This window comes from Anopheles darlingi, chromosome 2 (genome assembly GCF_943734745.1).
Source record: "Anopheles darlingi chromosome 2, idAnoDarlMG_H_01, whole genome shotgun sequence".
Classification (NCBI taxonomy): domain Eukaryota; kingdom Metazoa; phylum Arthropoda; class Insecta; order Diptera; family Culicidae; genus Anopheles; species Anopheles darlingi.
Genome location: NC_064874.1, coordinates 67,345,133 through 67,365,805, shown reverse-complemented (window position 1 = coordinate 67,365,805; position 20,673 = coordinate 67,345,133). Strand labels below are relative to the sequence as shown.

The 20,673-nt window shown below is 46.1% G+C and overlaps 3 protein-coding genes across 3 annotated transcripts; 1 reads left to right on the top strand and 2 right to left on the bottom strand.

Moving 5' to 3' along the window:
- Positions 1-1,643: 1,643 nt before the first annotated feature.
- LOC125951031 (uncharacterized) lies at positions 1,644-3,670 on the bottom strand. The gene is made up of 5 exons (XM_049679529.1): positions 3,485-3,670; positions 2,626-2,714; positions 2,234-2,525; positions 2,003-2,149; positions 1,644-1,926 (listed from the first exon to the last, which is right to left on the bottom strand). The coding sequence occupies exons 1-5, from the start codon at positions 3,573-3,575 to the stop codon at positions 1,769-1,771; spliced, it is 777 nt and encodes a 258-aa protein (XP_049535486.1). The 5' UTR covers positions 3,576-3,670; the 3' UTR covers positions 1,644-1,768.
- A 1,768-nt stretch (positions 3,671-5,438) lies between these two features.
- LOC125951912 (nonsense-mediated mRNA decay factor SMG5) lies at positions 5,439-12,004 on the bottom strand. The gene is made up of 6 exons (XM_049681053.1): positions 11,266-12,004; positions 9,295-10,583; positions 7,748-9,207; positions 7,537-7,669; positions 7,309-7,467; positions 5,439-7,235 (listed from the first exon to the last, which is right to left on the bottom strand). Exons 1-6 carry the CDS (start codon positions 11,301-11,303, stop codon positions 7,015-7,017), a joined length of 3,300 nt encoding a protein of 1,099 aa, XP_049537010.1. The 5' UTR covers positions 11,304-12,004; the 3' UTR covers positions 5,439-7,014.
- A 270-nt stretch (positions 12,005-12,274) lies between these two features.
- LOC125952531 (uncharacterized) lies at positions 12,275-20,263 on the top strand. Its single transcript, XM_049682041.1, has 6 exons — positions 12,275-12,964; positions 14,704-15,578; positions 15,652-16,468; positions 16,568-16,736; positions 16,822-17,495; positions 17,568-20,263. The coding sequence occupies exons 1-6, from the start codon at positions 12,818-12,820 to the stop codon at positions 18,204-18,206; spliced, it is 3,321 nt and encodes a 1,106-aa protein (XP_049537998.1). The 5' UTR covers positions 12,275-12,817; the 3' UTR covers positions 18,207-20,263.
- The last annotated feature ends 410 nt before the right edge of the window (positions 20,264-20,673 follow it).

Below are 20,673 nucleotides of genomic sequence, written 5' to 3'. Positions count from 1 at the left end.
TTTGCTACGAGGGCGATTAGAGGAAGGTGGAAGATTCTTTTCTAATGCGTTCATAATTGAGCAAATTAATGAGAAAGTCTTACGTATTAGCACACACTGGTGCCTGTTTATACTGTTAATCCCACATAGTGTACAAACCGAATCGTTCACCGATAAACCGACAACAGCTCGAAAAAATACGTTGTTTTAAATCGAAATAGCTCTTGTTTAGCTAACTAGAAATTTACTTGTAAGACTGCATGACTACGAAGGTAACGTCTTTTTTTTTACACTTGTAGGGCGGGAAACCTTCATAGGAACCTTGGGGAATACGAGAGTTCCCTTCGGTAGTGTGGGATTTTTACCCACTAAAACCCCCCTTCCAATGCCTTTAGTCCCCTTCAGTATTACCTTGCGGCATCCTTCAAAGGGGAGGCTGGGCGATAAACGCCCCATTCAACATCTACTGATGCTCTCGTAAATAGGTGTCTCACTGAGATTGCCCCTGGCTTTCTATCCTGGGCAACCGGTCTTCTTTTTGCCACTCAGCAAATAGTTTCCTCATCGCATGGCTGATGAACCTATTCACAGCATCGACGGCAGCAGGGTTTTGACACATTCGTGTGACAATGTCATCTACCGAAAAGTCATCTCCAATGCGCCTCTTCAGCTCCTCTCTTGTGTCTGCAAACCTTGGGCAGGCAACCAGAATGTGCTCCGGAGACTCCACAGTTCCCTGGCAGACTGGGCAGTACGGTGTCTTGGCCCTGTTAATCCGGTGTAGATAATCCCTAAAATAACCGTTTCCTGAGAGGAATTGGATTAGATAGAAATTAATCTCCCCGTGATTTCTGGGATTAGGCGATGCGTCCATCGTTCGCTTTTGCCTGCATCCCACTGCCTTTGCCATTCCCGCACCGAATTTTGGTGCCCATATCGACTGCCTGGAGTGTTTCTCCCATCGTAACGCTCGGCATCTTCCATGATCACTAAAGTGATTGGCATCATACCCGATATCACGCACACTGCCTCTAGTGAGATCGTGCGGAAAGCGCTCGCCTCCCTGATCGCTAAGAGCCGGTGCACGCGGTCTAGAATCAGCCTGTTGCTGGGTTTTCTCAGTGCTACACCCCAGACTGGGCTTGCGTACCGTAGTGTAGATGACACTACAGTCGCCAGCCGTCTCTTCTTGGAGCCGGAAAGGCCCCCTGATCAGTGCAGCATAGCAGTGAGAGCATTCAAAGAATTCCTCGCTTTGTTAACCGCATACTCGAGATGGTCCTTGAAGGTTAGCCTATTATCTAACATCACACCAAGATACTTTATTGCTTTCTGCGACCGAACCACTAGACGACCGATCGTAACCGATGTCTCTTGGACGTGCTTACTAACAATCAGCATCTCGGTTTTGTAACGTCTGCAACATGGAAACTTTAATTTTTCTATCAATTTACCAAACTTATTTCAGTCATTATAGTACCTTGGAAAACATCTCCATATTACATATCTTTGCCATGCTGTCATCGTGCTGGATATTGATTTTGTACATTTACGCTGGACGTTGGAGCATCCGATTGGCACAGGAACAGAATATTTAAAATTCTCGGTACGGAACAGTTTACCGATTAACGTTAGTTCGTTGCGATACGAACGAGGACATGTAATTCCGTAGATCTTTAAGAACAACGTAATCATTTTTGGTTTTTATTTTACACAATTAATGCTCCAATTTCAATCACTTCTCCAAACCCATTATCTCAAAGGTAACAAAAATACGGACGAAATGCTTCTACGCTCGTTTTGGCAGCAGCCGCCGATAAGGAATCCGCTGGAAGATCTTATTAACAAGCGCAACCATTTCCGGTTCCCATACCTGCCGAGAGTTCGGGAGCAGCTCCTTGTAGAACATGGGCCAGTACTGGTTAACGAACTCCAGGGCAATTTGATCTGTGGAAAGAGATTTGAACGATCGCACCACGTCATTCGTCAATCAAACGCTAACGAAAGCAAGAGCACCACTTACTAAGCTCAGCATCGGGGAACAGTCCTGTAGCATATACTTTCATGTCTGCCACCTCGGGACTCATATCAAAGGTGTCGATCTCTACGTAGTCCTCGCCATTGCGCTGCTTAACTTCTCCCGACATCTGCCAAGTCGTCGTCACGTCAGCTAGTTCGCAAAAGTAGAACGAGATTTAGGTTAACCGTGCGTCCTGGTGCAACGATTGCATTATCGTTCGTATTCTTTGCTTACTCATTGTGTTGTTGAAATATCCCTTGGAGGCCAGCTTGATGCTATTGAAACGTCCTTCCCCCTTGAAGTATCCTTCCATGAAGATTTGCGGAAACCGTACATCCACGGCCAAATTGAATGTTTTATCTGTTGCCGTAGCCCGGGTGCCAAGAATTTGGGCCTTACTTATGCCAAAGGTCTTAGCATTTTTAACGTGCAGCGAGGCGGACATCTGGTTGCGCTTGTAGTCAATGTAGGTGCTCTTCGATTCGTACGGGTCTAGCGATGGAAAACCGAGCGATTCGATACCAGCCTGGAAGCGTACCATTATGTATGTTGGTCAGCCGGGATCGCGTACATTCGTTGTAAATATATTATCCCTTTCTGATCGGCTACTTCTGCAGTATACTTACATGCATCTCCGGCAGCATACGCTGGATGCTTCTTTGGATGCACTTGCTCAGATCGGGGCTATCGCGGTAGCAGATTTCCATAAAAGTAGCTGCAACAATCAAGAGGCAAGGTGAGCTGGATTGCAACTGGGCAAGGTTTGCATCTCGGAAACCGGTATGCGAGAGTGTGAGGCAATTTTAAAGCAACCTCACAGTCGAACTATTTTCAGTTCAATTTAGAATTATTTCATTTTATACCAGTAAATCGGAAGGACTTTATTTAAAATATTTAGGAACATCTTCTTCTTCGGTTATTCGTGTAAATCCGGATAAGTAATATGTGACATTTAACTACATCTTCTTTACGATAGAGTAAGACCAATACGAAAGGTAATACGGGAATACTCCTCTTAACATCAGATCACAGACAATGTTAATCTGTTTTTTTATTGGATGGCTCCGCACATTTATCAATTTCTCACGGTGACACAGCTCCATCATTGTTCGCTCGTTTTAAAAAATGACATTGTAATCATCTTTAATTGGGTAAAATTAATTGGAAACGATATATCCAGCAAACAAAACGCCTCGTCAATAATCTATCAAGTCATGCCGCTTCCCGTCGGCCGGTGTCGCTTTTCACAAATTGTAGTAACCTTTCCAAATTGTAATAACAGTAGAAAGTAGATTTGCTAAACTGAATTTAAGCAGTAAACACGAATTACACTATGGTCATTATCAACTCGGTAAATCGCCAATTAAATCTGTCTTTAATTAATTAACACTGTCCAGAGTAAATTTCAGATATCAAATCACACTAGCTTAAGTCATCCGTTTGCCTAAGCGCCAATTACATCGTGACATTATCACGGATACTTACGCAATTCCACTTCAGGGTCCTTGGTTTGGGGTACAGCGAACGAAAAACCAGCGCAGAGCGCTACACCACACAAAAACAGCATCGCCTTCATTTTTCACTGTATCCCTAGCGACTTGAATGTTTCAAGTTGGAAAATAAATATCCACAGTAATCAGGACTCGATGATTCGATCGTACGCGATCGTCACTATCTGAAAGCCGCTCAGCAGTAGCATCGGCTTTTATAGCGAAGTTCTCATCTTACAGACGCTCGATGCCGGCCGCCAATGTAGCAGGCACCGGAATAGGTGGGAGATGATGCCGGTTGTGCCACCCCGATGGCGCCAACATATGCTCCAATCCTCGGCACGATTTGCGCAGCGTCATGGTGAGGTGTATGGACACATTTCAGCTGCTCTTTTCTACAAGAGAACAGCGACAATAAAAACAACAAAAATAATCTAGAATTGAAACTCAAATTAGTCGAATAAAGGTAAAAATCAGAAGACTTTATAGTAGACTTCGGTAAGCATTGCCTGCGACGAATTCGAAACAACCTGCTGAAACCGGATTGTCCATCTCGCCCACTACACTGGAACCAACACTCAGGGTACCTTGAATAAAAACGAAATATTCTAGTAGAGTATTTAAAACATTGTTTCTCATTTTTGAAATTCTGAAATGATCCTTATTAATTTTGGAGTTAAATAGCGAGTTTATCACAAAAAATTGAAGCGTCCATCAGTTTCTTACATCTGGTCATTTTTTGCGCGTTTCGTTCATTTCGCTCCAATCATCAGGCTCAAGGCCACGCCGAAGACCGGTTCTGGGTCCGCGCTGAAAGTAACTTTAAGTAAAGTCAATGCACTTTTTTGCCTCTTTGTCCACCAAAACGTTACTACGGACCACATCGCTGGTTTTTATGTGACGCAATGTATAATCATTATTATTGCTTCAGGACATACTGTTTGATGCAAAGAACACACTAATGGCATCTTCAAAATTACAGCGTTCCCGTACACATACCTCCACCCTCAATGAAACAGTACAATAGATGCGAAAAAATAACACAGAACGCATTTCGTTACGCAATTCCTACGTATAACGAATTACATTACATCAGAGATCAACGAAACAAGGCAGGCAGCTTAAAGTGTAGTCTTATCATGATTACGATGAATGATGGCGTATGAGAAGATGTGCAACGCCTGCAAGGGAAGTGCATATCACCATATTTAAATCATATTACAGCCAACCGCTTAACCAGCAGTCATTGGCCGATCGACCTCTCTAGGCCAGTAGGTAACGTGTGCTCGTCAAGGCGCACAAGCTTACCTACGGTGACCTTCGTATGTCGCGTGTTGCAACACCGGAAACTAGATGCCATGCTCCGTGACCAAAGGCTGTCCCTTTGGCACTGAAACGACCGCCTCTCAATGTGAACAGGCGCGGCAAATGATAACCAATGGATGGAAACTATTCTACTTACCATCCTATTCTTAACCATGGTTCTGGGCATGGATTTACGATTCCTATTAATGCTAACAGTAGTGGTTCGATTGAAGGTAAATTCATGATCAACTTTGATATCACTGGTTAGATCCTGCCTGTGTTATAATGTTCTACGACCATGAGAAGTTAGCTACCGCCGCAATTTGAAGGCAGTTCACATCAATCAAGCTCAGATGAATTACTGATAAGACTTTCCCATTGCCGGGAGAATTCATTCACGCATGCGAGGCAGACTTTCGATAAAAACTATTAATCTCGACATGATCAGTCTCACACACAATGCGCTTAGTTTCACAGTCTCAGGCGTGATGGTGAACATGGCATTGTTTGACCATGAATATCAGCGTTCCAACATCGAACCAATCCACGTGGATTTTAAAATCGATCTATAAATCTAGCGAATCTAGCTGAAAACATATTTCTTTCATCGTCATGAAAAAACCATAAAAAAAATACTCCAAACATATTGTTCCACCAATTAGAATTTTATTTGTAAGCGGTAAACGTAGGATAATATAAAGATCTGTGATAGAAGAGAAGCTAAAAACATATGTTTTCAAAGGAATGCAATGGATGATTGAAGAACTGAGAAATGAACGGCTGTACTGTACTGTCAGGAAATTGTGATGCCAAAGCATGCGCTTTAGCTGGCTGGCTTGACTGTTAACAATTCTAGTTTTTAGTATAGCACGCCACTATAGCGAAGGTATTAGCGTATATCCAAACCTATTTCCATTAGAGTCGTCTTTCAACCATCAACGAACTAAAGATATGGCAAATAATGGAAATAATTGGATAGAAAAAAGGCAATCATAAACCGCTGGCCAAATGGTTTGCGAAGCCAAGGCCAAGTGCCCAGAAAAGGAATACGGTGGAGTATACGGTGAAAAAGGAAGGCATCTATTGATAGGAAATTATAATTCATTTGCCAATTGGCAAGCATGAGCAGAACATCTGTCTTAACGTTACCTTTCGTCGCATGCTGTTCAAGAACATAAAGAACGTATGCTCGAGAAACATAAAGAAAAGATAAGTGTCCGATTCTGACTTTCTTTGTACCAACTTTGTAGTACAGTAAATTTTGCATATTACAAACTAGAATGGGAATGATGGAAAAGAAGAAATCTGAGTTCTTGTAGATTGGGACTGAGGAAACACACCTGGAATCTTTTCGGGATTCTCTTAACACTACCGACAGCAACCAGTCACCGCAAAGTTCGTAACACGTTGAACTCAATTTTAATTGATGCGTTTCCATGTGATCTGGAATGGTTTTATCGGTTGTGTTATTGTGCGTATTCTATGGTTCCCTAGACAATAGATTTTGGATAGTAGAAGAAAAAAAAAGACGAATGAGAGGGAAATTGGAGGTTACTTCCGAATTGATAATTGCCTCAAATTTCTTGATCGGCACTGGTTAATCATGTTTCGGGGCTTTCTCATCGACGTATCACTTCCTCAGTGACCGCCCTCTTGCTGCTGCTGCTGCTGCTACAGTGATTTTCGTTTATCAGCGCCCTTCTGTCGTACTTAAGCTTTCAGTTTCTCTCTGTTTTCCCTACTATCTACGTCTGCATTGTCTCTTTGCAACGATGATCTCTCTACGTAGAGTGAGCATCGAGTATCACGCGTCCGATGGAGATGCATTTGCATTTGCAGAAAGAGAGGGAGAGGGAAATTGTGTGGGTGTGTGTGTAAAACGAGCGACGCAAAGGACTGATTTAGGACACACCTTGACCTGACCTACGCCTTTTGATACCCAAAAGACAACCTACATCCCCTTGAGATGGGGAGATCCCAACCTCAGCACTGTTAAAGGAACTGTGCCGACATGATGATGTTGGCACCATCGCTTTCGACCATTGAATGGGCTGAGCGATGTCCACCTCAACCACACGAGGGAACGAACGTTGGTTTCTTGCTGGGTTGGCGCGGTTACTTCTTGGTTACTGTGTTGTTCTGCTGTTTTGGCTCTGCTTAAACTCGCTAACTGTTCGCTCTCAGGACCAAGGACCACATGGCGTTGTATGCGAGATCTGTTCATTTCCTTTTATAAGCCGAATAGAACGTTACGATCTGCTCAAACTTCACCGGTATGGCCTCCAGTATACCAACGTAGCTGCTGCCGTTGCCGAGCTTCTTGTTCGCCAGACTGTCTCCCGACAGGTAGGTAATGATGTCAAATCCATCGTCATCGCCCTGTGTCGTGACAATGTGATTACAGAATTGGACGATCTGTGTAAATAGTGCACCTTCGCGATCTGAAAAGCAAATGAGCAAACAAATCGTGTGAGCAACTGATTCTCCCTTCGATCGCAGACATAAAACACATACCTAGCTTTTTCGGTATCTTCACTAGTGGCATCGGTAGCGTTTCGTGGGGTTTCTGAATGCGTAAGAAGCGATTTCCTTTGGTGAGCTCAATCTCCAACCACTTGATCGCACTGCGGGCGCCCTCGTTGCATTTCTTCAACTTATCCAATTCGCTGAGCACTATATGAAGGTGATAATGCACTAATGACTCATTCATTCATTCAATCTACCGGCACCAAGTATACTTACCAGCTTTGGGAATGAGGACAATAAATTTCTTCATCTTGACCAAGTTTTTCACGATCGAAGTGTAATCAGCCAGACATTTCGCATCCACCATCACATATGGCGTAAGCAACACATCGCCGACTTTATGGTTAACCTAATAGGAGAAAAAAAAATGATATCATCAGCGCGCACAATCAGAATCATCCACGGTGTGTAACTGGCGACTACTTACCTTCGCTTCGAGTTGTTTCACCTGATCTTCAAGCCAAAGTTTGCCCATCATTGTGCTGATGTTCTTTTTCGCTGGTTTCTCTGGCAGCTCAACAGCCAGCCCACCACCATAGTTCCCTGTTCGGTTAGACGTTTGTTGTGATTCGTTGCGCATACGATTACGACGGCACTCGCTTGGAAACACAAATATGTCCCCCGGATCATCATCGTCGTTTTGCAGTATGCGAGGCTGACGCTCACCATTAACATCGGTCCGAGGGCGTCGTTTCTCTTGCCGTTGACGATCGCGCGAGAAACCATGTTGCTGCTGTTGCTTCGAATGCTGCTTCGAGTGTTGCTTACCGCCATTCCACTCTCGCTTTGAACTATGATGCTTCTTCTTCTTATTTTTTTGAGCCACTCGCGGCTGGCGACCACGTGCCGAGCGGAGGTTGAACTCACGTGTCTTGGAATCGAAGCAGTAGTCAAACTTATTCGTCTTGAGCACCGCAAACCCAAAGTCAACCATCTTCATCAAACGCAGCAAACTTTCATCTTCCGCGCTAATTCCATACTTGTATGAAGTCTCCCATAGTAACCCTTCCTGGGTTGGTTCGAACAATGGGAAACGCTTCATAGCGATGTCCTCACGTAATGGGATAGTGCGACGAGCGACGAAAATCGTTTGCAAATCTTCACGCAAACCGGGAACCGTTATCAGTTCGCGGCAAAAATAAATTCGGTTACAAAAGATATCGATGTTGAAGTAATTCAACAGCTTCATGATTTTCTCCACAAATTCCGGATTCGATTGGTAGCAGTTGAACAGCACGTCCATGTTGCAATGTAGCCAGTCAAACAGAATCTTCAACGAGCGAATTGTTCGGTCAGTGTTTGCAAATTCTAATACGATGTTTGGGTTGGTCTTTTGGTAACGCTTCTTGAACTTTAGATGTTCCCCATCTTGGACAGCCCTTGCGTGGCCGTGTCCATCGACAACGCCATTCTGCTGCTGCCCAGTCAGTTGCTTCTTTTTTCCATGCTGCTTGCCATTGTGAACTTGATCAACCTGATGCTCTTCGTCGCGTGTTGAATCGTATGAACCGTAGCTCGAGAGCGACATGATATCCTGACCATCTTCTTCCTCTTCCTCATCATCATCTTCGTCATCCTCCTCATTGTCATCTTCTTCGCTTGCTTCCGAAGCAGAGGAGAAATCGTGCTCCGAATCGAAATCACGATTAGAATAATCATCATCTCTGTCTCCCTCCGCTTGGTGTTCAACCTCTTCATCTTCTGTATCGCTTTCGTTGCTAAAGGCTCGCCTACGACGACGTGTCTGCTTTTGTTTCGATCGTCCAATAGAAATACCATTGGCTGCGGATGTTTTCCTCGCCGAATCAACTCGCTGAGCTCTGCTTTTACTGTCGCCGTTCATGCACTCCTTGCTGTTTGTACCTCGACTGTCTTGGCTCCCAGTACCTGCAAATGGTAAAAATAAAATTGAATGGCTTGAGGTACGGGAATATCAACTAACGCCGGTCTGCTGCACTGTCCTGCTAAACTCACCTTCTTCCACGCCGGACGACGATTTCTGATCCTTCGAGTACATCCCATGCTTGGCCATGGCTCGGGTACGCAATACCTTCTCATCATTTTGCTGATACCGTTCCAGGTACAGCTCTTGAAAACGGTTATCGTCGCGTACCTTTTCCACGATGCATTTCTCAATGCTTAACGTACAGTACTCGAGCAGCTCGGAGCAGAGTGCCACGAGGAACGCATTCAGACTGTAGATCTTGTCCGAGTTACACATCCTGATGCGATGCATGCAAAAGAACAATATTGAGACGATCTTGAAGATCATATCATCCGTCATGAGGAAATCGCCTAGCAGCTCGCGGATGCTTAGCGCCTTCTTGAAGTCGATTAACACCGAATGGCACAGAGCGGTGAAATCCGTAACGTTTTTGTCATAGAAGAAAACATCCACCACGAGGAGAAAGGTGGCAATGAATTGCTTGATCGTACGATCTTCATCTGCGAGGCCCCCATCGCCAGAGGCCGCAGCATTTTCCAGCTGACGGATGTTTTTCTGGAAGATGTTATTCACATTCGGTTCACTACACTCGAACGGAATCACGCAACATAGGGAGTAAAGGTAGTGGTACACCGCATCGAGATTGTTGTTCTGTCCGGTCACCAGCATACCCAACTGATTGTGTGGCATTCCAATTTTGGGGTTTAGCTTGAATGCCTCAAGATAGAAGTTACGAGTTTGGGTACGCAGCTCGGCTCGCTGTCCGAGACCGAACTCCAAACGATAACGGTGCAAATCACCCAGCGAAATCAGCAATGAGTGAATAGTCTCCAGAGCGTACGATATCTCCTGTTTGGTGTAGAGCTCCTGTGGGCTCGTTGCGTGTGGTTCATTCCGTAGCTGCAGCAACGAATAGCATGACGCCTCCTGGCGCAATGCATCGTCATCGTAGTTGTCGAGCAGAGCAAAATCGACCAGATATTTCAACGTTTCCAGGTGAAATAGCTCTGCAAACCGCAAAACGATGGCCTTGAAATAATTGCTTCCTTCTTGGATGAGTTGGTCCGCGGCCTGCTGCAACACCGCACCGTCGACATTGCCTTTTTGGCGCTTGAGTACTGAGATGACATCGTAGTAGCCCTTGCGCCAAAGAATTTCGCGCGATTTCACACCAACCGACTCGAAATCTTCGAATATCAGTTGAATGCACTGCGAGATTAGCAGACGATGACTTAGCTGAAAGCTCGGCTCAAGTATCTCGTTGGCCGTCAGGTCCGCCTTCCGTTCATCCTGCCCCTTCACTAGCGTGTAGACGGATCTGTAAAAGCATTACGGAACATTAGTCACTTTAATCGAGAGTATGCTGATGTTGAAATGATGTAGAATGAATTCAAGGAATGGTTCGCAAGTCGCAGGCGAAATTCTGCCAAATGTACTAAACACCCAGAAATGTTTCTCGACAAAAACGGTCACAAACAACAAGTGCGATCGTGGTTGTTTACCAAAAATCGCTCTACAAGCCGCGATTCGCGCCCGGCCAGTGGCTTACGTGACGAGTTGCTCGTTACTATGTGGGGTTTACGCATTCGTGGTTAACGCGTAACCGCAGGTCGACTTCTTATCGCTGCCACCGCAGGGAATGGGAGCAACAAAACACTGAATCAGATGAATTGCCCAGCTGTGTACACCCCTTTCTTTTGGCCTTCTTGTTTGATAGAGATATGTTTAAACACGCCGCCGATAGAGAAATGTGTGTGAATCTCCTTCCACCAGCCTGTCTCACGCAAATCATCCATTCTCGCGCATACAAATACACGCGCGATGTCTAAGTCATTCTTGTCGTATTATGATGAAATCCGTTTTCGCTAAGCATTTGCATTCTGGAACACCGTCTTTCTTTCAAAATGCATGTTCTCGCAAGGCTCCCGGTGTAATCCACTTCGTCGTCTCGCTGGATTACTCTGGTAGGAAACCCGCTCGCAGCAAACCGAACAACTTACCTGAACAACTGTTTCACGTCGTTGCTAGAATATTCCATCGTTCTGTGCACCCGGACAGGGCCCTATCGGAATGTTTACTTTGTTGAGACTGCACTGCTTTGAAAATCTGTTGGAAGTTCTCGTCACAGAAGCCTTCGAAGTAGCAAAAGGCTCGTCTAGAGCTGATTACGTCGATTTTCTGCACTCCTACGACTGTATTCGTAAGCGGCCGTTTACACTAAAATCGACGACGTCGACGTCGTGGTCGTCGCGGTCGTACGATGTTGTTTTTAGTAGACAACGCACTCGGCCAAGGCCTTGACTAACACCGTACCGAACGAAAACGCTCGCCACAAACTACTACTCGTCCCCGCCTTCTCCTTCCTGAAGCGGAAAGTGCAGAGGGCGCCAAATACACTTGCAGGTCACTCTGCTCAATCGTACGGTGATCCTTTTTCGATGGTCTCGTTTCCAGCCTACTTCCGTCAAGAGGTGCTGCTGCCAGGGAAAGGACGAGCTCCAAAACTTTGGCGAACAACGGTGGATGACGTCAATTTCTCGAATTTCCAATCGCTACCGAAAGCGAGGACAGCGGATGAATACATCTTCAAAGCATGATGGTTGCTGCAAAAATTCTTCATCACAAACTAGCCACTCTGATGCCGAAACGGGCAATTTCTACCTCCTCACAAAATTCACGTTGATGATTTCACAAGATTTCGCAGAAGTTTTCTTCAGGCGCGTGCCTCGTGGATTTTTCCTTTTTTCTCCGACATCACCTGTCAAATCGTGACGACAGACAGCATTTTGCTGTCAGTTACTCAGCAGCATTTGCTGTCAGTGAGAATGTGTCGGCATCTCCCTCGCTCTGCTCTGTTTTCTCGGTCTTTCTCACTTTCATCACAAGAGTTGCAACTGTTAAGAGGTTGTGAAGGGCAAATTGTCAGGGGGTTGGTCGGAGACAGCTCTCGCAGCAAAAATTGAGGAAGCCCATGCAGCCAGCGACAACGACAACAGACAACAACAAAAGGCAGAAGAATAAGATTGGACTCGCGGAGGATTCGCGGTGGTTTTATAGATTATTTGGGTATTAACGGAGGATTCACGGTGGTATTTTGTGAACATTTGGATCCTGGGCCTCTCGGTCTAGCTCGACGGTTTGGAGGATAGCAGAGGAAAAAAGGAGGCCGGTCGGAACTACGAAAAACAACGGCTGGATTCCGTTTCTCGAGCGTTGAAACGTGCACCAGTCCGGGAACGGAGGGCCAGATCCGTGCCAAAAGTGTAATTGCGCTCGCTTGCTTTTGCTGCCGGCCCGTCGTCTTCATCGGAGCGCGTTTTGTTTGTGTGTAATTGTTGCTCGTGCGTGTGGCAAGAAGAAAACCCGGATTGTGGCCTCCTAGAGTGTTGAGTGGACATTTTTGACGTAGGCAATCTAGCCGGATTGGGCGGTGGCGAATCCAGGACGTAAAGGACAGGAAAACCCGGATCTGCAACGCAACCAGAAGGACTTTGTAGCGGTAGAACCGTCGAGAAGTAGTATTATTGGCTACAGCGAAGGAGGCACGGAGCGATGGATGAGCTAAGCGAGGCGGAACTACGCTACTACAATGACCTGTTCAAAATCTGCAGCGAGGCGGAGAGCGGAGGCAAGATCCCGGCCCTAAAGGCGACCTCGCTGTTTCGTTCGGCCAATCTGTCCAACGAAACCATAAACAAGGTAAATAAACCACCATCCCCGAGACACGTGCGGCGGGCGAGGCGAGGAAATGCAAATGCTGGCGATCCGTCTAAGTTTCTTATCTAAAATTAGCTGCAAACCACCTCCCAGATAGTAGCCAGCCCATCTAACGAACGGCAGAGGACCCAAAGGAGGGGTGCGACAGTGGAAAGATCGGTGGATCACAAGGGGTACTATTGCTGTTGCGGTTTAATGCACTCGGCGGAGGTAAAATCCGTCGTCCCCTGGGCCCTTGTTAAAGCGAACGGGGGCATCGTACCACCCGTAGCATCCGGTTGGCGGCGGATGAGAAGGAACAGGAAGAGCACAGCGAGTGAATGACGGACGAGGAGCCTATCAGCTGGCTTTTGGCAATCTCCCAGCAGCACGCTCGCTGCTTTCACTTATTCCTCCGTTGTGGTCGTGTTTGCTCCACGAACACCACCGTTGGTGGTCGGTCATGGTCACGACCGGTGAAGCGACGGAAGTGAAGCAATTACGCAGAAACGCCAGAACAACCTGCTGCACGGAGGGGAATGGGAACGAGAAACCAATATTCATTCCGGGCAGACTAGGGCCTGTCCTTTGGCAGGGGAGTGTTTGTTTGCGGAGCCTACTATCATTGGCAGGTAGCGAAGGTGGCGGTGGCAGAAATGGATATCCTGTTGTGTGTACGGACGGAGCAAACATTTTCTCCACCTGGCCACCCCCCGGACTAGCACTTTGTCCTAATCACACAAACACACACGCACGCACAGACAATAGCGGGGAGCAGACCCACAAGGACACTCTCCGCTTTTCGTAGTATGCGTTAATGCGTGCAAGCGGTGGCACTTTATCGGTCTAATGATAATAGATGTTCCGCTCCCACGGTCCTTACATTTGGCTTGTCTGTCACACCTCCCCCTGGTCATCCTTTCGTTTAACCTTGTGATATATAAACACAATTTATGATGCCAACAACAACTGCAAGCGACGCCCTTCGTCTGTAGTCCGTGGGGATTGGAATCACTGAACGCATGTTGCTATGTTCGTTTCAGTAAATTCGTCCGCTATTATCATCAACCAGCGTTCTCTAAAACACAGTACTGTTTGTGTTAGTTCGTCATGAATGATAAGAACCAAGCAACAGGCCACGGAGGACCTTGCAGAATCGCAGGAGCTGGAATGTGCTGTAGCAAGGCATCATCGCATTCACATAGGGTTGCAAAGGAAGACAACAACGATAACAAAATTGCTCTCGTATGTTCCCCTATCACCCATAAAGGTTTTTTTGCCTTTAAGCATATGCCAAGGTGTTTTTGGGGCCACCAATACACGCATGTCCCATCACGATGCCGTGATATCAGAATGTAAACAAATCGTCACGTCATCAACCATTCGGGATCTCTTATTCAGGTGGTGGATCCTGGTTTCCTTGGCTGTGCGCACTCTGTGTAGGCAGATACTGTAGGGGCATTATGAAAAGAGGGGAATTCATCTAACAGCTTCGTTTATTTTTTGTGCTATTTAACCGCGTAGGAGATACTCGCGAGCTAGCTGTGCTAAAGAGGCATTTCTCGAGAAGAATCGACGCTTAATTATTGCACTTGCTCTGTGTGACCTTGCGTGTCGCGAAGCCGGTGATCTATTGTGGTTCGTTGCTATACTTGTTAGTGAATGTGCATGAGCTGGCCATTTTAACAATGAAGAGTTGTACATATTGCCCCAATAAATCTAAAAATACTCTTTCCTTACAGATCACGGCGCTGGTCGGAATACCACAAACGGCTCTACATTTGTCGCGTCAGCAGTTCTACGGATGCCTGAAGCTAATCGCTGCCTACCAAGCATCGGTACCGTTGAGAGAAGAAATACTGACCAGCTCGTTCAACCTTCCACTGCCGAAGTTTAGCTGGATCGATCCTATAGGAACAACAGGCAGTATCGATCCCGTATCCAACAACGCACCGGCCCATAGTACCGCCGGTACAACCGAACGTAATGGTTACGTAGAGGTAAAACATAGATCCAGTGTTACTAGTACCGTAACTGGGAATCATCTACCGCTTACTGAACCGGTATCGACAATCGGTGGAACGGCACATGACAGCAGCACTTCGACAGGCGGTGAACTGACAAACTCCGACCAACCGAGCACCGACTCGGAGGTGGAACATAACGACCACGACCCAGCGTCAACAGCAGCGTCGTCAGCGATGGTCGCAGGAAGCATAGCTCGAAACGAACGACACAACTTAGTTGGCATGCTGAAGGGCGGTGGCGTTGTGATGATCGGTGGAACTCACCCCATGGGAGGAGGTGCCACGACCGGCGGCTCACCGGAAGCGTGGAGCACAGCGAGCGACAGTCCAACGCCAACGAACAGTGTAGCGGAGCGTCCTTGGGCCAACCAGAACCTTTGGCAGGGCCTGGTGTGTGAAGAGCAGCGACAGCTGCTTGGCACGGAGGAAGAATCGTCCGATCGACATAGTAGCGACGAAGAGGAAGAAGAACAGGAGATTGATCTAGAATACTTTTATCAGATCTCTCAAACCCAAAAAGATTATTATTTGAAACAGTTTCGTACTATTCAGCCGGATATACATGGATTGGTTACTGGACCGGTCGCCAGGTAGGTGTAGGTGATATGTCGATTCTTTGCGGAAAATACTGACTGCCTCTCTTTTTGTCTGTTTATCGCTCAGGGTATTTTTTGAAAAGTCTCGTATCCCGATCGACGAACTTCGCCATATCTGGCAGATGTGCGATGTGACGCGCGATGGTGCCCTCAACTTGGCCGAATTTACGGCCGCCATGCATCTGGTTGTTCTGCGAAGGAACAACATACCCGTACCTGCTTCGCTGCCACCATGTCTGCTGCCCAAGCTACTACAACATTCTCTACTGCAATCGGGCGCTCCATCGTCGGCTACGGTCGGCGGTACCGAGAGTTCCACTAGTGGTAGCGGATCATCGGTAGTGGCCGCTACTATCACCGGAAATAGTACAACCGGTGCCAACAATAATGGGGGTAATGAACGATCTGAACCAGCCGAAGCTGATCTTTTACATCTCGAAAGCGACGATAATGTGGTGGATGCGAGCACAACAAACCGAAAACGATTCGTTGCCAAAGACTACCAGCGTATGGTACCGGTACCCGATTCGCTCGCTTTTGTGACAGCAACCGCAACGACGACGGGAGGAACAAATGTAATCCCTGCATCGCACGACAGTCCACCGTCCGGATCGGTATCTTCAGGGGCCACAGGGACTGGTTCCGGTTCGGTTGCGCTTGCCACCAAAGGCAGCGGTAGCAGTGGCAGTAATACCAGTGGTAGCAGCGGTGCCGTGACAGCCACTGCATCCGCCGCTGTCGGTGTCCGTAAGACACCACCGAACATGTCGCCTCCTATACTGACGCAAGCTGTTACACAACAGCAACACAACTATCAACCAACACAAAAACAGTCACTGGATCAAGCCGTTACTCCCCCGAATGTGGGTACGAAACAACAAAAGGTAATGGACTTTGCTGATTCACCTCGTGTGTTTAGTACATGGTTTAGTACAATCGGCTAACTTAATAACAATCCGTGCATCTTTATCATACTCGACCAGGAATGGAACTCTACCACTAAAGAATGGACCAAGTTCATGGAATCCCCAACATCGAACGTTTCTAGTCCGGGTCCGAAGCCGGTAAACTTTGATCTACAGCGAACGACGCAAGCGATCGTTTCCGATCCTCAAATTTTGCATCCAGTTCCGCTGCGCGTTACACCAGTAGGTAAGAACAAGAGAAGAAGAAAATCGAGAGGGGGGGGGGTCTGAAATAGCAACCTCTTTACGAACAATTGTGATCTTGCTTCCAGGTGCTGAAGCGATCGATAGCAGCAGTCTAGTCTATGGTGATGTTAATCATGGCACGGCCAACCTGCTCGTTGCTGCTGGTCAGCAGTCCGATGAAGCGAATCCAAAGCAACCACCACCAGCTCTGCAGCAACAACACTCACATCACGCAACACCACGCGACTCACTCACAAACAGCAGTGATCTACGTGCCATCCAGAGACCACAGCCGAAGAAGCCACCATCCAAGGGTGTCGGTGCTATTCCTCCTCCACCGCAACGTGAATCCGTTGGCGGTAATATGCTCTCCTCAAATGATGCTACGATGACGATATCACTCGATGGGTCCGGATACCCTGGTATTGTTGGGGGAACAGTGGCAACAGCCACAGCATCTACCTTAACGAAGAAACCATCAGTCGATCAGCAGCAACCGCCGCCACCGTTGCCGCCGCCGAGACCATCGGCTCATCGACACACGCGCAGCAGCAGTCTAGATCTAAATAAACTGAAACTAGGTACGAATACGGCCCCGCTCAAGATGCCACCACCACCGGAAGTGCCACCGAGGGTAAACACTCCACCGGCACCGCCAGGCGATCAGCAGCAACCTGGTACTACCGTTGCTCACCATCACCATGCGTTTGCCGATTTTACACACTTTCCTAGCACCGCCGGAGGATATCGTGGAGCAGCGGTAAGTGTTAACCTTGGTCACGGGGTTCCAAATAATTCGAATCCAATGTTAACCTGTTGTCAATCGATCTAGGCGATGGGTGACCCGAACAACATTACCACAATCCATTTGGATGCAGCCGGTAATATGACGCACCATTCCACGCCACCACGCAGCTCTGGCACGCTGCCAAAGTCGCTCGTCATGCACAACACGCCTCGACAGAGCGCGTTCGAGGTATACCGGAAACCATTATCGAGCCAGCGGAGCTCGCAGTCACCGCCACAGCAGCAGCAGCAGCAGCAGCCACCATTAGTTACATCGCGCAGCGTTGAATGTTCGGGCGGTGCGACGACTCAGCTTAACTCGCTTGGTGCGACGGATTATGATAAGCGCATTTCTGCGCTGAGCGATAGCTTGCGGCAGGTACGCTTCAAGAGTGCCGATCCACCGCCCGTCATGCCGGATGTCCTCAAGCAGCTCAAGGAGCAAAATTTGCTGCTGTTGCGGATATGCAACGATCTAAGCGAGGAGTTGCTACATATTCAGCAGAAGCGGGAAGACATTCGCATCAAGATCGAGTTACAGGAGCAAATCCTGGGTGGTGATAGTGCCGGGGCAATACTGGCCAACACAAGCGGTCCATCATCGCTACCTTCGTCTTCTACGGTAACGCAACATCATACACATCTTGCACAGCAGCAGCAGCAGCATCATCACGCCAATCTATAAAAAAATCTATTGGTAATAGTAAGCGGAAGGTTGCAACAAATTGTCCCTGCCTGTCCCTATGCTCGATTGTTCAAATCTCGTACTCGCTCATTACGTAAGCGAAGCCAGTCGGTATACGTTGGGCATTTTGTTTTTAATGTATTGTCGGCATTATTGCTTGTGAAGTTGTTTCAAATCAGCGCTTTGTGTTGAGATGTTGTATTAACCGATGTTGGTATGTAAGGAATACAAATCCACTTTTGCTGAGCATGGTAAAAGTGGCTTGTTCCAACAGGAACGGTATAGACTCGTTCCAAGCGTCTGTAATTTATTGGTTTACTTGATTTCATCCAGCTTTATCAACAAAACGATCTGCCGCGTGGGGCGAAGTAATGTTCTCAACTCAAGGTAAAGATGTTCGCGTGGGATCGTTGAAACGGTTCGACATAGGTGTGCTAGCTAGAGCCGTCAAGGTTGTTGTTGTAATGCTTTCGATTGAGTAAATCGTAAGGCTGCAAGGCGAGGAATCAGTTAGAATGCTAGCCCAAGCATACGCCTCAATGTGTAACCCAGCACAGGATTATTTTCAATGTTTGTTTAAACATGTATTTAAACCGCCAGTGAACTGTTATCGTAAATACCATTATCGGCCCGATGAAGCACAATAAAACTAGATATGATAAACGAAGATTGATCACTATGAGTAGTCGCGTTGAACATTAGATTCGTTTAAAGACCCTTTGACAATGAAAAACCAGATAGCGTGACATAATCTTACTTAATTCCACATCATGAAGCGTAAGGGCCGTAATAGGATCTATAATGCTGTGTTAGAGGTTTAGCAATTTCGAAAAATCCAGATAGATGAAGATATATATACACAAACAAACACACGTACAACAGACATAAAAGCATATTTTGCGATTCTCATCATTACCCGATTCAAAGAGCGTGGTAGAAAACCAAAAAGCCAACCATGAAAACGCAATGGAATCTCTTTGCTTAAACCCAACTACAGAATTGCGCTACGATTGCTCCGGTGCAGAAAAGGGTGATATAAATGAATAAAAGTAAATTGACAGTGGAAATAATGCAATGGTCGCTCGCACTGATTGCTGGTATCACAAATCGATTGTATCGATTCGATGTACTACTATGATGTCTACTGCTGCTAGTATAAACGATAATCGCCTACGAACGATGTTCATGGTGTAAAAAACAATGCCGAGAATCGTTAGATTGAACAGAATTCAAATCCCTGAAAGGTTACTGCTGAATAGTGCGATCTGGAAATTCTGCTAATAATGCATAATGAGCTTCACGGGGATGCGTGAATATCTTTTTCCAGAAGCAAAAAGGGTAGTCTCATAGCTTGCACGTTAGTTGTTAGGCGTTAGTTGAAAGTAAGATGGAACAAAAGTGAAATGAAAATGTTTTGATTATTTTACGAAAAAGAAATACAGTAATCAAATATTCAGCAGAACAACGTTAGCAAAATATCAGAGAGAACATTATTTAATGAAGCCAATCAAAGAACTATTTTTCCTATTCCTATATTCGCAATTGTATAGAGATTGAGGGGCAGAGAATTGAAATGGAAAAGTGAAGAAATCTGTAAACGGCGTGCGTCAGCCATGCATGCAAACCTCTCATAAAATATGATATTTTTTAAAAACAAAATTGTACCTAAAAAATCTAAGAAACATACGTTTAATATTCGCTTTCATGTCACACTGAATGGATAAGGCATGCAAACAAACAATGCATAGCATGGAAAGCGTCATTTACTGATCCCTTCGTTTCGAGCGATCGAATATCGATTGAAATTAGGTTTCTGTTGCAGAATTTTTATGGGGCGAAATTAATATTGAGATTCAGTAGAGATTCGAACATCTTAACTACACAACTGCTACTACTACTGAAGAACTGATATCTTTGGAAATACAATTACAAATTAAACGAACCGACTCATGGAGCGGCTATAGAGGAACAATTGGAAAAGGAGCAAAATCTAACAATACGAAGAGCAACAACCCGTGAATCCGTGAATAAAATGGAACATGTGTCATTCTATACAACTCTTCTGTTTGTTGTACGCAATGAGATATGTAGACGTATACTTTCAAAACTATTTGCACTGGACAAATAACATCTGCTACATACCTCAGACAATTTTTCATTGACCATTCATACGATAAACTAAGACAATTTATTCAGTGTGCACCACGTAGGCTTATGTTAGCTCCCTATGAACGAACATTTGATTATAACAAAATTAATTCTATTATTCTTTGCTCTACCCCCAGCTTCCTTTTCCCAAGATGTTTATTCCCTCGCTAATACAAGCCTTACTTACAGTACTCCCGATTTTAGTAGTGGTGGTTTACTGTTGCTACATCAAATCTCTCTAAAAACGATAATCATCAAGGAGCGTGAAACAGACAATCGATCGATCGTGGTGCCTTTATCGCTATCGCTTACCGATTGG

What these genes read in the sequence shown, in the direction of transcription:
- LOC125952531 (XM_049682041.1), top strand. Translation starts at nt 12,818, where the DNA reads ATGGATGAGCTAAGCGAGGCGGAACTACGCTACTACAATGACCTGTTC. An exon ending in TGGGTACGAAACAACAAAAG is followed by an intron (nt 16,469 to 16,567) that starts GTAATGGACTTT and finishes ATACTCGACCAG; the next exon opens with GAATGGAACTCTACCACTAA. An exon ending in GAGGATATCGTGGAGCAGCG is followed by an intron (nt 17,496 to 17,567) that starts GTAAGTGTTAAC and finishes CAATCGATCTAG; the next exon opens with GCGATGGGTGACCCGAACAA.
- LOC125951912 (XM_049681053.1), bottom strand. Translation starts at nt 11,303, where the DNA reads ATGGAATATTCTAGCAACGACGTGAAACAGTTGTTCAG. An exon ending in TGAAACAACTCGAAGCGAAG is followed by an intron (nt 7,670 to 7,747) that starts GTAAGTAGTCGC and finishes TTCTCCTATTAG; the next exon opens with GTTAACCATAAAGTCGGCGA. An exon ending in TGTCCTCATTCCCAAAGCTG is followed by an intron (nt 7,468 to 7,536) that starts GTAAGTATACTT and finishes ACCTTCATATAG; the next exon opens with TGCTCAGCGAATTGGATAAG.
- LOC125951031 (XM_049679529.1), bottom strand. Translation starts at nt 3,575, where the DNA reads ATGAAGGCGATGCTGTTTTTGTGTGGTGTAGCGCTCTGCGCTGGTTTT. An exon ending in GGACCCTGAAGTGGAATTGC is followed by an intron (nt 2,715 to 3,484) that starts GTAAGTATCCGT and finishes TGATTGTTGCAG; the next exon opens with CTACTTTTATGGAAATCTGC. An exon ending in GTATGCTGCCGGAGATGCAT is followed by an intron (nt 2,526 to 2,625) that starts GTAAGTATACTG and finishes GTACGCTTCCAG; the next exon opens with GCTGGTATCGAATCGCTCGG.